At 42.9% G+C, this 16415-nt stretch overlaps 1 protein-coding gene, 1 non-coding gene and 1 pseudogene across 3 annotated transcripts in view; 2 read left to right on the plus strand and 1 right to left on the minus strand.

The window, feature by feature from the left end:
• Positions 1 to 13765, minus strand: part of ADGRD1 (adhesion G protein-coupled receptor D1) — a 173954-nt gene extending 160189 nt beyond the window's left edge. Inside the window, exons 1-5 of one of the 2 annotated variants that reach the window (XM_068990147.1) lie at positions 13651 to 13765; positions 13525 to 13561; positions 4609 to 4692; positions 2374 to 2469; positions 452 to 574 (exon numbers count right to left, since the gene is read on the minus strand). In XM_068990147.1, the coding sequence (XP_068846248.1) occupies positions 452 to 574; positions 2374 to 2469; positions 4609 to 4692; positions 13525 to 13561; positions 13651 to 13716 (406 nt within the window). In that variant the 5' untranslated portion in view covers positions 13717 to 13765. The remainder of the gene's footprint in view (positions 1 to 451; positions 575 to 2373; positions 2470 to 4608; positions 4693 to 13524; positions 13562 to 13650) is intronic. The other variant, XM_068990148.1, reaches the window with a different exon arrangement.
• Positions 9349 to 9421, plus strand: TRNAW-CCA (transfer RNA tryptophan (anticodon CCA)). Its single transcript has one exon. It is a non-coding gene; the product is annotated as a tRNA-Trp (tRNA).
• Positions 12199 to 12408, plus strand: LOC138094020 (translation machinery-associated protein 7-like; annotated as a pseudogene).
• Positions 13766 to 16415: the final 2650 nt, after the last annotated feature.

The following is a 16415-nucleotide window of genomic DNA, read 5'->3' on the forward strand; positions in this document are numbered from 1 at the left end:
ACGAGTCTTAAGAGGCATGCCCCGCCCAGACCCATGGCCAACATCCTGGAGCCAGAAATAGCGTCCCGTGAGCCACACCATCAATTTCCTGCCCACAAACGCCATGGCCCCATCCAAGCTCCACTGCGACATCGCCGTGTCTGCTTTTTATGGAGGCGTCTTTTTCGTCTGTTTCTTGGGGGTTTTGGTTGTTGTTGTCTGTTGCATTTTTGCTTTACAAGATTAAATACTTTGCTCTCAGGCCTCTGCGAAATAGTGTGTTAATTCCGTCTCCAGGACCAGTCTCTGCATCCCCATCCCCACCCCTCCCCTCAAGTCCGTACGTGACATGCGCACGCACGGTGCAGCTGAACTTTGTCTTCACATCTGCCACAGCCCAGAGGAACAGATGCCACCTGGCAGTGAAATGAACTTGAAAGAAAGGAAGAAAAGAATGGAGCGCATCACTCACCCTCAGGGCCACACTGTGCCGGATTACTGATGCAGGAAGTTTTGTTCTTTCTGTAATAGAGAAATGTGACTCCTTTTCCCTCCTTGAGGTAAATGCCTTTGTTGACCTTTCCTTCTACAATATCTAAGTAAGAAGAATGGCAAACATTGTAGATTAATAATTGCAGGAGATGAAAAGTCTGGAGACGTGTCAGGCTTACAAACAACTTTGATTAATTAAATATTTCTATTCAATGACGTTACAGATATTATTTAATATTAATGGTATTTAACATTTCATAATTGCGAACTAGACTATAAGTAATGTATTAGTGTCAATATTAAATAATATTCTATCTTATTAATATTGTATCTAGTAATTAATATCATCCCAGTGTATAATATGCATTGTAATATGACCACATTATAAATACTGTATTTGAGTTACCAGGAGCCATATGATTAGAATCTCCTACTGTCCTCAGCTTTGGAATCCTTCTCACTGTCATCTTCACATGAGACTTTACAGGTGAAACTCTTAGATTCAATTTCAAATGTAAAACTACACCTGCACTCTCTCTCCTGAATTCTCTCACTGAAAGCCCGTGACCCGACACATGGGAACCCATGATTTTAAGAGAATTCCTTTCCAGGCTCTAGGAGGGAAACTCAGCGCCACACTTCAGTCACCCCAGCAGAGCCTGCCAGTGACTGGACCGCAGGGCCAGTAGTCCTGGCGGGGACGCCAGCTCCACCATCAGTTGTTTGTCCCATTCTGATAGCAGACCTCTCTGATGGTGTCAGTGTGATGGAAATGGTTTACAGAATAGATAAGGGAAGACTACAAAAGCCAAGGGTGACGAGTCACACACTGTTGACTGGGACCAAAGCCACCCAGATGCCTCCTCTGCCCTGTGGCAGCTGCGTCCTGCCCTCAGAGCTGGTGGTCCAGCTGAAGATGGACAGAAGTGCCAGGGGCCCTTTGACTCGACCACTACCCCAGGTCAGATTCCCTAACAACCGTTGGCATGTAGATACCAACCTGAAGGACTTCAATGTCTTTCCTTACTGTTTTAAATTCATTTTTTTAAAAATCTATCTCATTTATTGCTGGGGATGGGGAATCTATATATTACATAGTTAAAATGGGCAACTTGAAGTTGCAGGATTGAATGAGGCTCTATAAACCCCTAAACCAGACTATTTGCTTGGCAAAATTAATTTTGGAAGTGAAACACCCCATAGTTGAAAGAACGATCAGGTTATATATTTTTAAAAAGGTCAGGAGCAAGACCTAAATTATCTGAGCCAACTTTCCATACTGACCAGAAAGCTGCCCAGTTGCTACTATCTGTCCTGTTCTGTGCTGCCTGAGAAAAATCTGAAACATGTGGGCCTTGGAGGTTATTAAATAAGATAATCATTTAACCATGACTCTTGTGGGTGTGTCTTTTAGAAAACAGCTTCTAATGATTTAAAAAAAAAAAAATTCCAGCTACAGAAGAAATGCTGATTTTAGTGTTTGCAAGACATCAAATTTTTGATGAGGTATTTTAAAATTGACTTTAATTTTCCATTTCAAGGGCATATTTTTCCTTCCCCAAAGAATATAATCCATTAAAAAATCCAAACAAGGTTTATTTTTTGGAAACTATCTCATCTTATGTCTGTATTGTTCTGAAAATAAGCAGCCGGTTTGGAAGACCCTGGTTGCTTGAAAGTGCATAGACACACCCTACCCTCCTATCCTTCAGTCTGTGATACTTCTTTAGAATTAAGCCACGGTCTTAAGTCCTTACCATCAAATACCCTGAATCTTTGGTTCTTGGGAAGATATTCGCTCATTTGCTAGTCAAGATATAGTGAATTCATATAGAGCCAGATCGGACTGGCCTTGCAGTTCATTGCAGATCCAAACTTAACACAGAAGTAACACATGCTCACCTACGGTTGCAGAGAAATTTGAGTAGGCAGAGTCATTGGTATAAACAAAGGTAGAATTATGAGAAGGGAGCACAGTGAGGTTGTGGGTTCGTGATGCTGGGTGAAACAACAAAAGAAAAAAGCACAATGAATGAGTGACACAAAAAACAAATGGAACTGACATATCTCTCAACATAATACACGTCCATACGTGTGCTTTCCTCCCACAAGCAGCTCGGGCCCACCTCCCAGCCCCACCTCCCGCTCACTTATTCAGTCAACATTATGGCAACTCCAGCAGCCCCACACTGTCCCAGAGCTAGGGTGCTGTGGTTGTTGTATTTGGTTCCCATGTGCTGGCCCCAACTTCCATCCGGATACTTAGTTGAGAGATATGAAACTGAACTCGGCCACAAAGTAGCCTTAACAAAAAGGATTAACGGTTGTGATGTCACAAGAACTGATGAAACAGAAGCACAGCATGAAAACAACTGCATGTTATTACGACAAATGGACAAAACAACAGAGATTTAATTCAGCAACAAATAACAAAGCAGTGCATCCACGCAATAATTTCCAACACCATTCAACCATCCCCAGCAGTAAAAGGTGCTGATGGATTCTATTCCTTTTTCTTTGCCTTAAGAAACCTGTAATCAAATTGAAATATGCCAGCAGAGCACTGTAACATAAAGAATAGACCCAGTGGAAAAGGGCAGTGAAACCTTCATTATTCGAGTGTTTCGGGACAAACACCAATATAGTTTGAGTTTTATGGGAAATTAATATTTTGGGTGAACAAAATCCAACCACAATGTAATTGTATCTGATAACCTATGACAATGAGATGAGTTGACAGGGTGAGGAGAGAACTATACGGATCATTATTTGAACTCTTGTCTAAAGTAATTACGGAAATGTTAGCACCCAGGTCCTAAACACGGAGCTATTTTGACAATGCATTTTCCACTTGGAATGATCTCCTTTCAAAGGCTTTAAAATAAAAGCCCTGAGAAGAGAAAATTAGATTATGACAAGGGGAAGCCATTTCTTTTGACCCGAGATAGTCACAAGATGAACTGCCGCAGGAACAGTCCATCCCTATAGCACAGACTATTTGGAGAATATATGAAGCCCCAATGGTTCAGTGTAAGTTTTCATCATGGCCGCCATTGCTGCCCAACATGCAGGCAAGGAAGAGATAATGCCGGATGAAGGCAGGGCTTTGGGTAGCCCTGCACAGGAAGGAGGACAGCATCCTTCTGGGGGGCCCTGCTCTTTGAGTGCCTTTAAGGATGCCAGCAGCAGAGACATCCACTGTAATGCTTCCTGATTTGCAAAGTTTAAGAAAGACATTTTAGAATCTGAGGTGACAATTTATGGCAGCACATGACATCCTGGGAATAAGGAGCAAATCAGTGTGCTGGTGTGAGAATCCTAACAAGCAGCAATGTGGGTTGTTGTTTTTTTTTTAATCTATTGCAAAGAACTAGTACAAACAATCTGAGCATGTGCTAGCATGGATGCACATAAACCTCCTGCTGTACAAATCAATCACTGGACATAATCAAGAGGAATAAAAATTAAAATGTCAGAACATCCCAAATTACTCAAAAATCTTATTGGGATGGAAAAAGTACTCAGGGCTGTCTGGGGTTTCTCCTTCCGGTAAAAGTCTGAACTGAGTCAGATAGAAACTTTCTTTTCCATGGAATTGCAGACCACTGGAAGCATCTTAGGTGATGTTCAATGACAGGGGGGCTGTCAGTGAAGCATGGAAGAGCTGATGGGTGGGTGGGATTACCTTTGCTAAATGAAATTGTGACCTCACAAACAGGGCATTACTCTTCACTGGCACAACCTTTGGCCCTAGATTCAAATGGGTCCCTGCTTTGACAGGCATGTAGATTACGCTATTTGTGTCTACCTAGAAAACATACATCCTGACTTGTACAGAGGTTGACCCATCAGGTTAAAGCTGAAAACAGCTGCTTTTGTTTCAAGGTTGTTGGAGAAAATGCACATCTTAATATTCTGAAACATAAATGTTGTCTTTTAATCATAAAAACATATAAAAGTTCTAGTGAAAATACTTTGCAATAACAATTATTAAGGGGAAGCAACACAAACGTCTATTCATCTCTGTCATCCTGGCTTCACAGCTGATGCTCTTTGTTGTTCCCTGTCTCTCTGGACTGCCCCTAATTCCTAAGAGATGCCCATGGGGCCCCAGTTTCTGTTCCCACCCCTGTCTACCTCCAGTTGTCTCCTGAAGTTCGTGGATCCCGTCCACATTTTCCAATGGCCAGTAATGGGAAGCAGAAGCCAGGACCTCAAACCCTTGAGGGAAAAAAGAATAAAAATGTTACATCACTATTAGGAAAGAAAGAGCTGGACATAAGGAGCTACTTACTACCTACATCAGGAATTGGGGGAAGGATTAATTATCAGAGTGACTGTGGAGGTACTCAAAAGGTATTTGAACAGATTCAACACATACTCCCAGGTTTCAAAAACTCAATAAATTAAAAATAAATGAATATTTTTACAGGATAAAACATACTACATAGGAATAGATATCTTTTAGCCAAAAGAAAATAAAAGCCATTCTGCCTAATGGCACAACACATGAAGCATGCCCACACGTGTCAGAGAAAAAGATAAGAATGTCCATTGTCCCTTATCCCACCATTAGTCCCTATGCTATAAGAGAAGTAGCTGATGCAATCAGACAAGAGAGAAAAAATAAGGCTGAAAAAGAGGAGGAAGCCCACAGCTATACTGTGCAGACAGAGCGTGAGATTCTTCACAAATACGTCCTCATTTCAGTCTAACAATAATCTATAAAATAATTGTACTTCTAGCCATCTGTTAAGACAAGGAATACAATGCCACCTCAGCAGTCACCCAGCCAACTGGTTTTAGATACAATCCTCCATAGACATCTCTTGAATTGATCTTGATCTTTCTATTATTGCTCTGCTTCCTCCATACTAAAAATCAATCCTTTAAAAGTCTCCTTTAGGGTCCTTGTGCTTTGAGTAGACATCATATTGTGCAGACATGCTCTTTTTTATTCTGCTCTTCTCACTTAATATCATATGAATTATTTCATTTATTTTTTTTTTCTAACTCTCATAATGGAGTTTGGGTAATAGTCCCTGGAGAGGCTGCACCATCACACACTCAACTGTTCTCCTAACTTGAATCTCCTCTTGGATTAATTCTCTGTGAACAGTTCCCAGAAATGGAAATAAAGATCCAGATGACTAAATAATAATCAACTGCCTTCAATGTCTGCCAGGTCCCAGAAAAGTTAAAATTACCAAAGTAATCTTTGTGTTGTTCATTGTAAAAAATATTTTTTAAGAAGAGATAATATGATCATTATTTTCAAATGATGTATGCCTGATAATGAAAATGGAAAACTATTACAAATAAGAAAAGAATTTAGTAACTGAAAAACTGTTACAAATGGTAAAAGAATTTAGTAAGGAGGCTGATACAAATTAAATATGCAAATGTGAATAGCTCTCTTGTATTCATATAATAATGCTGAAAAAATAGAAGAAAGGTTTTAATTTATAAATGCAGTCAGTAAAGAGAAGACATTTAAGAACAAAAGAATAAGAGCTACACAACATTCTCATGAAGAAAACAATCAAATCATACTGAAGGATGTAAAAGAACCCTTGAATAAATGAAGGGCTTCCCTGGTAACTCAGCTGGTAAAGAATCCGCCCGAAATGCAGGACACACCGGTTGACTTGACCTATTCTTAATAAAGAAAACTCAAAGATCAAAAAATATCTACTAAATATGCTCAACATCTCTAGTTATCAAAAATACAACATTAATTATCAAAAATTAAAAATACAGTGAGGTACCACCTCACACCAACCAGAATAGCCATCATAAAAAAGTCTACACATAATGAATGCTGGAAAGTGTGAAGAAAATGGAGCCCTCCCACACTGTTGGTGGGAATATAAATTGGTGCAGTCACTATGGAAAGCAGCATGGAGGTTCCTTAGAAAACTGAAAATAGAACCACCGTATGACCCGGAAATCCCATTCCTGGGCATACATCCAGAGAAAACTCTAATTTAAAAAGATGCATGCACCCCCAGTGTTCATTTCAGCACTATTTAGAACAGTCTAGACATGGAAGCAACTTAGGTGTCCATCACCAGATGAATGGATAAAGAAGCAGTATATATATATATACAGTGGAGTACAATTCAGCCATAAAAAACGATGAGATAATGCCATTTGCACCAACATGGATGGACCTTAGAGATTATCTTACTAAGTGACGTAAACAAGGCAGAGAAAGACAAATGCTAAATGATATCACTTATATGTGGAATCCAAAATAAAAAAAAACAATGATACAAATTAATTTATTTACAAAATAGAAATAGACTCACAAACATGGAAAATTAACATATGATTACCAAAGGGGGAAGTAGGGGAAGGGATAAATTACAAATTTGGGATTAAAATATATAACGACTATACACAAAATAGACATAGACAGTTCAAGGAAAAAGAAATACAAATTACTTTTAGAAATATAAGAAGTTCAGCCTTGCTGATAATTTTAAAAAGCATGTTAAAACTACAGCGAGCTAGCCTATTCACTTATCAGACTGGCAAATGAAGTTACATTTATTAGAAGACTTAAGTATCTCTTGGACTGCAAGGAGATCAAACCATTCAATCCTAAAGGAAATAAACCCTGAATATTCATTAGGAAGGACTGTTACTGAAGCTGAAGCTCCAATACTTTGACCACTTGATGCAAAGAGCCAACTCATTGGAACAGACCCTGATGCTGGGACAGATTGAAGGCAAAAGGAGAAGGGGGTGGCAGAGAATGAGTTGGTTAGATAGCATCACTGACTCAATGGACATGAATCTGAGCGAACTCCAGGAGATGGTGGAGGACAGAGGAGCCTGGTATGCTAGAGTCCATGAGGTTGCAAAGAGTCAGACAGGACTTACTGACTGAACAACAACATACTGAAGTGGGCAAGTTCTACCACCTTTTCTGGTGAGAGTTCACCTTTCTGGAGGGCAATATCTATCAAAATCTTAAGCTCACATGATGTTTGACCTAGCAATTTAATTCCTAGAAATTTATTCTAAAGATCTATCATATTCTCATGCATATGATCAAAGACCTATGTACAAGGGTATTTGTTGCAGAATTTTTAAAATAGTAACAAAAACCTACAAACAGCCTACATGCTCATTTACAAAGGGCTGGCTAAATAAATATGGAACATCTTTATAATAATCTAGGGTGTAGCTAGGATAAATAATGAGGCTGATTTACATGTACTGACATAGAATATTCTTTAGTCATATTGTTAAGTTAAAAAAAATCTAAGTGAGCAAAATATGTATATTGTGAACTATTTTGTGTAAAATATAGTGTTTCAGAGGGCAGGGAAAAGAGAAAGAGGGGCTGCTTGGCTGTGTACTCTAGAAACTGAGATTAGTTTGGGGTAACAAAATTAAGAAATGATCCCTTGATTCTATGAGCCTTCCTGCCCAGGATGGACATGGCCATTTCTCAGTGGAGCTGATAGGGAAAGAAATTTATTACCCACAGGCTTCATTTCCGTTTTATTGACTGTTATAGTGAAGTCGCTCAGTCATGTCCGACTCTTTGCGACCCCGTGGACCCCCCTACCAGGCTTGTCCGTCCATGGGATTCTCCAGGCAAGAATACTGGAGTGGGTTACCATTGCCTTCTCCAGGGGATCTTTCCAACTCAGGGATCAAACCCGGGTCTCCCGAATTGGAAGCAGACGCTTTAACCTCTGAGCCACCAGGGAAGCAATTGAATGTTAGGACCTGTATTTTAACAACCATTTAAGTCTTGCTTTCACAATTAAAATGACCATAGATAATGTTCACATGAAATTTTCAGAGGAAACTGAAGCACTCCATCTAACATCTGAATTTCTGCCAGGATGCCAAACATGTGCCCAGGTCCAGATCATTGGGTTCTTTTTACAATTTGCATCTGTGAGGCTGTCCCTTCAGGGTTATGTACATGCATCAAAAATGGAAGCCAAAAACCCAGCTAGCTCTACAATAGGGGCCAAAGAGAGGTAGCTGTGTGCACACCTAACTCTCTTGTACCTGTTAGTGACTTGATGTCCTCTGGGAAATGAATGGGTCTATTCCAGGACCTCAACAGTAAGAATATGAAATGCAAAAATCAAAAATATTCATCTTCCTTTCTACCATGATTTTTTTTTCTAAAATCTGGGATATTAATTTTGAAGAGGAGAAGACATCATTGACTTGATATTCAACTCATCTGGGGGAAAAAAATAGGAAAAGGAAATAACATCTTTTGAGCAAAGAATAGATGTTATATCTTCAGAATCTTCGTCTTCATAAAGTGAAGCCTGTGGGTAATAAATTTCTTTCCCTATCAGCTCCACTGAGAAATGGCCATGTCCATCCTGGGCAGGAAGGCTCATAGAATCAAGGGATCATGTCTTGTTCACATAGAAAGATGCCCCCCCACCTGCCTGCCAGCCAGTGCCCAGTGATGGGAAGTATCAGTGATTGGGTGAGGGGGTCTGTGATCATGAGAAGGCCTGCATGCTACCTACCAAATGGCCCAGATGTAACTATCAACACTGAGTTTGTCCAGTAAGTCATGAAGGAGGTGCAAACTGAAATATCCATGAGGGCCAGGAGGAGTTACCTGCAGGGAGGCCAAGGATGATGTTCACCTTGGCTTCCAACTTGGAAGGCACAGGGGATCAGAAAAGGTGCTGGGAACAGACACCTGGACTGCCCCCGAGTTTCTCACTCCCAGGTCTCAGGGTGGTGGAGGCTGGGCAGGGGAGAAAATGAGTGTCCTGTCTAAGGAAAGTGACTTCTCCCCAAGCCAATGATCCCACCTCTGTAGGAGGATATGCCCAGTATTGCCAGGTTTGCCACTTTCAAAAAGAAGTCAGAGGGACTTCCCTGGTGGTCCAGTGGCTAAGATTCCACACTCCAAATGTGGAGGGTCCAGGTTCAATTCCTGGTTGGGGAACTAGATCTCACAGGCCACCACAAAGGGTTTGCATGCCATAGCTAAAGATCCCACACACCACAACTAAGACACAGAGCAGCCAAATATACAAATACTATATAAATATTTTTAAGTCAGAAATACATATTTTTTTAATGTGAAATCTCCCCACATGGTAATGTCAACAATTTAGGTTTTTTTTCTTAATTAAAACATTATGTGGCATGAATAAGACATATCAAGGAACTGAATTGAACACATAGATTTCCTCTTACAACCTAAAGAGTAAACAATCCATAACCCTAAAAGTGTCAGAAGAAAAGGATCTCATTCTTTTGTGAATTAGACACTTCAGCTATTTTCCCAAAAAGAAGGTGCTATGGAATCTTCAGGTTGTACAGTCACCCTGGTTTTCACCAAAGAAACCTAAACAGACTAACTGTCTACTTAGACAAGACAACAGCTGAGGGATAACATGGTTCATACAGGGTCTTCAAAACATCCCCCAGCCCTAAAAATAAACTGAGAGAGACAGACTTCCAGCCTAGGTCACAACTATAAAGCAGTTCTTTAGACATACACAGAGCCAACAGGCAAAGGAAAAGATACTAAACATCAGGGAAATGCAAATCCAAACTGCAAAACTCACACCAGTCAGAATGGCCATTCTCAAAATGTCTACAACTAAATAAATGCTGGAGAGGGTGCGGAGAAAAGGGAACCCTCCTACACTGTTGGTGGGAATGTAAGTTGGTGCAGCCACTATGGAGAATAGCATGCGGTTCCTCCAAAACCTAAAAACAGAGTTAACATACCATCCTGAAATACCACTCCTGGATATTTATCCAGAGAAAATTCTAATTCAAAAAGACAAATGCACCCTTATTTCACAGCAGCACTACTTACAATAGCCAAGACATGGAAATAACCTAAATGTCTATTGACAGATGAATGGATAAAGAAGTCGTGGCGTATGTAAACAGTGGAATGTTATTCAGTCATGAAAAAGAGCGAAACAATGGCATTTGCAGCAACATGGATGCAACAAGAGACTCTCATGCTAGATGAAGCAACTCAGACAGAGAAAGACAGATACCATATGATATCACTTACATGTGGAATCTAAAATCAGACACACATGAACTTACCTATGAAACAGACTCACAGACACAGAGATTAGACTTGTGACTGTCAAGGCGGGGGGAGCGAGGGAAGGGATGGATTGGGAGTTGGGGGTTAGCACATGCAACCTATTACATACACAATGGATAAATAACAAGATTCACAGGAAACTGTACTCAATATCCCGTGATAAACCATAATGGAAAAGAGTATGATAAAAAATATATAGAGAGACACATATACATATGTATAACTGAATCACTTTCAAGTACGGCAGAAACTAACATGACACGGCAAATCAACTCTACGCCAATAAAATGCATTTTTAAAAAATCAGTTCTTCAGGAATAATTTCTCATCCATATTTAATGTTTTGTTGATCCAGTTTGGTGAGAGGGGCAGGGAGGAGGGGTATCAATATTCAGAAAGAAAGTTAATAAAAGCTTTCATTTTTCCTTTCCAGTTTTTCTTCCAGATTTTTCTATTCCATCCTTTCCCTGTTACTTACTCTCTGTGTCAGGAGAGGGAAGCCCTCACCCCGTGAATGTGTGGAATATGTCTCCAGGGTTCCACTGACTTCACTAGACAGAAACCTACACCACACAGAGGAAAACTGGTCCCTGCCAATCCCATGCCAACTGCGGTCCCCTCCTGTTTGGCCCATGACACACCGAGTTCATTCCACAGCAGGATGCCCTGCTGTCGCCCCTGTCCAGAAGTCTGCTTGCTTTCTTGCTGTGCATAACCAGCTCTGTCTTTCAAGCCTCGGTCCACGGGGCACACCCTCTGAGAGGCCTGCCCTGATCACCTTTTATCACCCACCATCCACTCTTTCTACCAACCCCCTTGTTTGTCTTCCCATGGCACTCACACTATAATTTGAAAGTTTTTGTTTGTTAGTATATTTGTTGTCTCTCTCCTCTATCAGACTATTTGCAACTTGAGTGCAAAGACTGTTCTGTTTGTACCATATCCCAGTTATTTAAAACCAGGCCTGGTGTGTGTGTGTGTGTGTGTGTGTGTGTGTGTGTGTGTGTGTGTGTGTACGTACATGTATGTGTCAGAAATCTGGGTTTTTGAACTTGACCTCTCCCCATCCAGATTTCATTGGCTATTGCTTCTTTTTAGTAACATGTCTGTGATTGTCAGTATTAGTAGGATTTCTCTAAGGTAGTTAGTTGACCAATAGAAAAACATCTTCTACACTAAATTAGGATGTGAGAGGAACAGTCTCTCTATGAAACCAAGGCCAGGTTCAAGCCGCTCTGTGAAGCTGAGAGCCTAGGATGCGAGTGGATGTGGGGAGATGTGGCCAAAGGCACAATGTGGGAACCTCCCTACAGCTCTCTTTCCTCCCTGACGGGGCTGGGGTCTCAGGACCGCTTTGTTCACTCTGCCTGATGTTCCTGGCCAGACCCCTCCCCTCATTTCCCCCTGGGAAATCAGCGTGCGCTATGAGGCATGGGTTAGCAGTAGGGCTCACACAGCCTCCCTCTAGTGCGACGCTAGATGATTTATTTATTCCCAAATCATTCAGCATTTTGGCCAAGGAAAGGGGAGCCGGCGAAAATTTACCACCTTCACATCATTTTCAACAGAAGATTGAACTTGAATGTGCAGATAAAAAGAAACAGCAGCACAACCTGGAAGGGTCTGGGAAAGGGGCGGCAGGTGCTATGTTGAGCCGCAAAGGTGCCAAGAAGAAGCCCCTGAAGTAGCCCCAGAAGAAGCCCAGGAACGGATGAGGAAGATAAGACATCCAAGCCGAAAAGGAGGAGGGGCAGAAGAAAGCCAAAGAACTAAAAGCAAAGGCTGCCAGGAAAACGCCCCTGGCCACAGGTGGAATAAAGAAATCTGGCGAAAAATCTGCTGGCCCTGGTGCCTGAGGCAATGACGATCCTTAGTCCCATTTCTGCTTAAACATCTGGATTCCCCGCCATAATGTCTGTGCCACCTATAGCTAGGAGGAAGTGTTGTCTTGGGACCTATTATACATTTAAGGATAAACTTTTGTAAAAAAAAGAAGAAGAAAAAGAAAAAGAAGAAGCTGCAAGCCCTGTGAGACCTGCAGGTAAAGACAGGGAGATGATAGGATGCCCCAGCGCCCACAGTGAGGGCCGCGTCACTCCAACGGAGACAGACCCCCACCCCACGTCCACCTTCACCCAGCACCACGCTGGTGCTCCCAGCAGACCGGGGTCCATCTCCTGGGACCTGGATTCACACCGTGGGGATGCTGCGTGCACCATCTCTGGCGGGCTGTGGAGGCAGCAGGGCTGCTCTAGACATAATCACGGCCAAAGGCACGCTCACTCCCAGGTCAGTGTTGCTCTCACGGCTCCCAGGCAAAGACTTGGGGATGTTAGTGCGAGGTCCCCTCCACCGTGCGTGTACCAGCCAAGCAGTAAATGGGAACAAGGGCCAGTAAGTGCACTCCCACCATGGTCCCACAGGCCTCCTTCTCTGGGAAGGAGCAAGGAAAAGTTTCTCGCTTCTTCCGTCCTCCCCAAGGAAAGCTTCATGGTGATGCCTCCAGACAGGACTCACGATGGCAAAGGGAAAGCGGGGGGTGGGCGAGGGGTTTCATCGGAGGGGCTGGAGCAGTCAAGCTCCCATCGGAGAGATGAGGACAAAAGAGGGCAGGGACAAAAGGACGGGGACAAAAGCTGCTCTAAGGCAGCTCAAGTGAATCTGCGCTGGAGACGCACGACCTGAGTCAAGGACAGAAGATGCTTCACCTGCAAACATCCCATTTTCTCAATCACAAGTGTTCAGATGCCCCAAAGCGAGAGGATCGGGGCACAGAGAGACCTGCTTCTCCAAGTCAGAAGTGGAGGATGATGAGTGACCCAGGAGACAAGGTGTCAGGACAGCTGGTGGGGCCAGCGGAGCCCAAGAAGGGCTCCGTCCCCAACAGCCTCAGAGACAAGCAAACTGCCTTCAGACCCCGGACTGGGCAGGGAGAACAGGTAGTGAGCAGAAGAGGAGGGACGCTGCCTTACCTGGATGCACTTGTGACCTGGCATGGGCCCCGTGCACCTGCACACAAAACATCACACTGTAAGACACAAGGAACCTCCCAGCAGAAAGCTGTTCCCGTCTTGGTGAGCAGCGCCTGGGGACATTACCTGAAAATCACAATAAAATAACAGCAGCCAGGAGTGCCAGCAGCAAAGAGGCAGCAGCTTCTTCATGGTTTTTTCAGAGGTGAAAATATGATCCAAGTGGAATTCCTGAGGGTCTGTGACAAAGAATTGCCTTTAACTTTCACTTCTTTGGGAAAGGGACATTGTCACAGTTTCCAGAAAGAAGAACACCATCTGTTTAGCTAGAGTTTGTGAACTGCAGAGTGAAGGCAGAGTCGTGGAGGGTTAATAGGTGTTTCTTGCCTGTCTCCAAACTTGAGAGTCTTCCGTGATCAATAAACACATTGGAGCGACCAACCGGCCCCGGGATGAGGGAGGAGAAACAGCTTCCGATCCAAACTCCTGAGAAGCGATCCTGGGCTGGGACTGCAGTGGCGAAGCTCAGGGGGCAATCGGGGGTCCCTCACGGTTTTCTTTTTCTGTCAAGAGCCGTCATTTGTCTCCATTCAGGTCCGGAGTTGGACATTGCCCTTTTTCCTGGAAGCGGGAGGAATTGCGTCTGGAGCTCCCGGGGTTTTCGGGCCAGCGCGTCGCTGCTAAGTTCTGGTGTGACTCAGGCTTACACCTCCGTCTGTCCCCCGGCTCGGCGGCGGTGCGGCGGCGCTCGGGGTGGAGAGAGTGAGTGATGTAAGGCTCTCTCCTCAAACTTTGTTCAGCTCCGCTCCTCTGTTTATATCCCACGGCTGCTGGATCCTTCCTGGGTCCTAACACCGGTCTGTTAAGAAGAAGTGGGAATTATTTTCAGGATCTGCGGTTCTGAAGCAGAGCAGACAGAGCAGGGTGTGGACATGCCTTCGCTGCCTTCCCTTAACACCTTCAAAGTCAGTGTAAATATTAATAAATACAAAACGTACAACAGACAATAAACTCTGTTTAGAGCTGAGTCTTCTTTGCCCAAAGAAAAAAGTAAGGTGATCTAGGGATAGGAAAAAAAAAAAAAACACCCACACCCATTCCCCAGCACATGCCCTCCACAGGATGCTGGCCACTTTTCTCTTTAACCTTTTCAGAGATGAATGAAACTGTTTACAAGGTGCACTGGGCCATTACACCAAAACCCACATCTCCCCCGCAGCCACAGTATCCAGGGACCCTTAGCCAGCCTCATCTAACTTTACTAGAAACTAAAACTTTAATCTATGTTGCATACATGTCCCCCCCCCCACACACCATTAAGTAACACAGTTAACCCACACAAATACCAGCCAGTGTCTCATGTGCTGCAGGCAGATTGCTTACTGTCTGAGCCATCAGGGATGCCCCTAACTAACACACACTTGATTAACTGACACACACTTGATTAACTTACCTCCCTGCACCCTCTCCAACCTTTAACTAGCTGTGTGTCCTTAGGCAAGCTACTGAACCTCTCTGTTTCAAATTCCTCATCTGTAAAATGGAGGTAATATTTTCAGCTCCAAAGAGCTGTAACAAGAAATGAGATGAGGCATATAAGGCTTTCAAAGCAGTGCTTGGAAAATGTGTAGCACTCCATAAATGCTCGCTGTTTTTTGCAAGCAAAAAAACCAAAACATATCACTCAATAAATGTTAGCTGTGATTATTACTATAAAGTAGAAAATAACACTCATTAAATGTTAACTAATATTATTAGCTCCTTCGTCCTGACTTTAAATGGGAACAGAGTCCAAGTACTTCCTAAAGAGGATAAGAAGATGACCTCCAGTCTCCATGGGGGAGAACCAAAAAAAGTAAGGTCAAAACTGTGAAGTGATTATTTTTAACTTGCGCCTGTAGCCTACAACCTCTCAGATGATCTGATAGCCTGAACTTCCCTGCACAGCGGCAGCAGGGTTCCAGAAAATTCCTGAGCACGTTTCTCCATCTCTTCGCGCTTGAAGAAAATGGCAGATTCCACTGTCGTAACTGCACCTTTATCCTGCAGCCTAGGCCGATGGCCTCAGCGGAAACTTACAGCCTTTCTCTCTCCATTTCATCTGCCTTCTCTCCCTCCCACTGCCTCCCTCTGGAAGAAAGAGAAAGATGCAAGAGGAGGCGGAGCCAATGCAGACTTTCCTTAGTCCACTTCTTAATTTACGAGCCATTAGACAGATTGCGGATTAAATGGACCTGTCCCATCACTGAGACTGAACCCCGCTGGCTGTGTTCTTTTTTTAACCATAAAAATCACCATCAACCCAGAGATTGTGATACTGAGTAAAGAAAGTCAGACATATATCACATGATATTACTTACATGTGGAACCTAAAAAAATGGTACAAATGAACGTATTTACGAAACAGAAATAGAGTGACAGATGTAGACAGCAACCTTATGGCTACTGGGTAGAAAGGCGGAGGGTTGAATTGGGAGACTGGGGCTGACATATATCCACTACTGTATATAAAACAGATAAGCAATCAGGACCTACTGTATAGCACAAGGAACTCTACTCAATACTCTGTGATGACCTACATGGGGAAAGAATCTAAAGGAGAGTGGATATGTGGATATGTACAACTGATTTACTTTACGGTACAGCAGAAATCAACACAACATTGTGAGCCAACTCTACTCCAATAAACATTTTTTTAAAATGACCATCAGGTAACAGGAGGCATCTCAGTACAATAACAGCAATAAAGGCTGGGTAGAAATCAAAGTCAGCGGAACCTGCCCTCACTCCCCGTGGGCTTGCTTTTCATCTCAATCCCAGATAGCAGGTTTGTGCTCATTCACATCTCTTACCTTTCTTGGCTCCTTTTCAGGTGCTGAGATGAGCCTATC

The sequence above is a fragment of the Capricornis sumatraensis genome, chromosome 17, assembly GCF_032405125.1.
Source record: "Capricornis sumatraensis isolate serow.1 chromosome 17, serow.2, whole genome shotgun sequence".
NCBI lineage: Eukaryota > Metazoa > Chordata > Mammalia > Artiodactyla > Bovidae > Capricornis > Capricornis sumatraensis.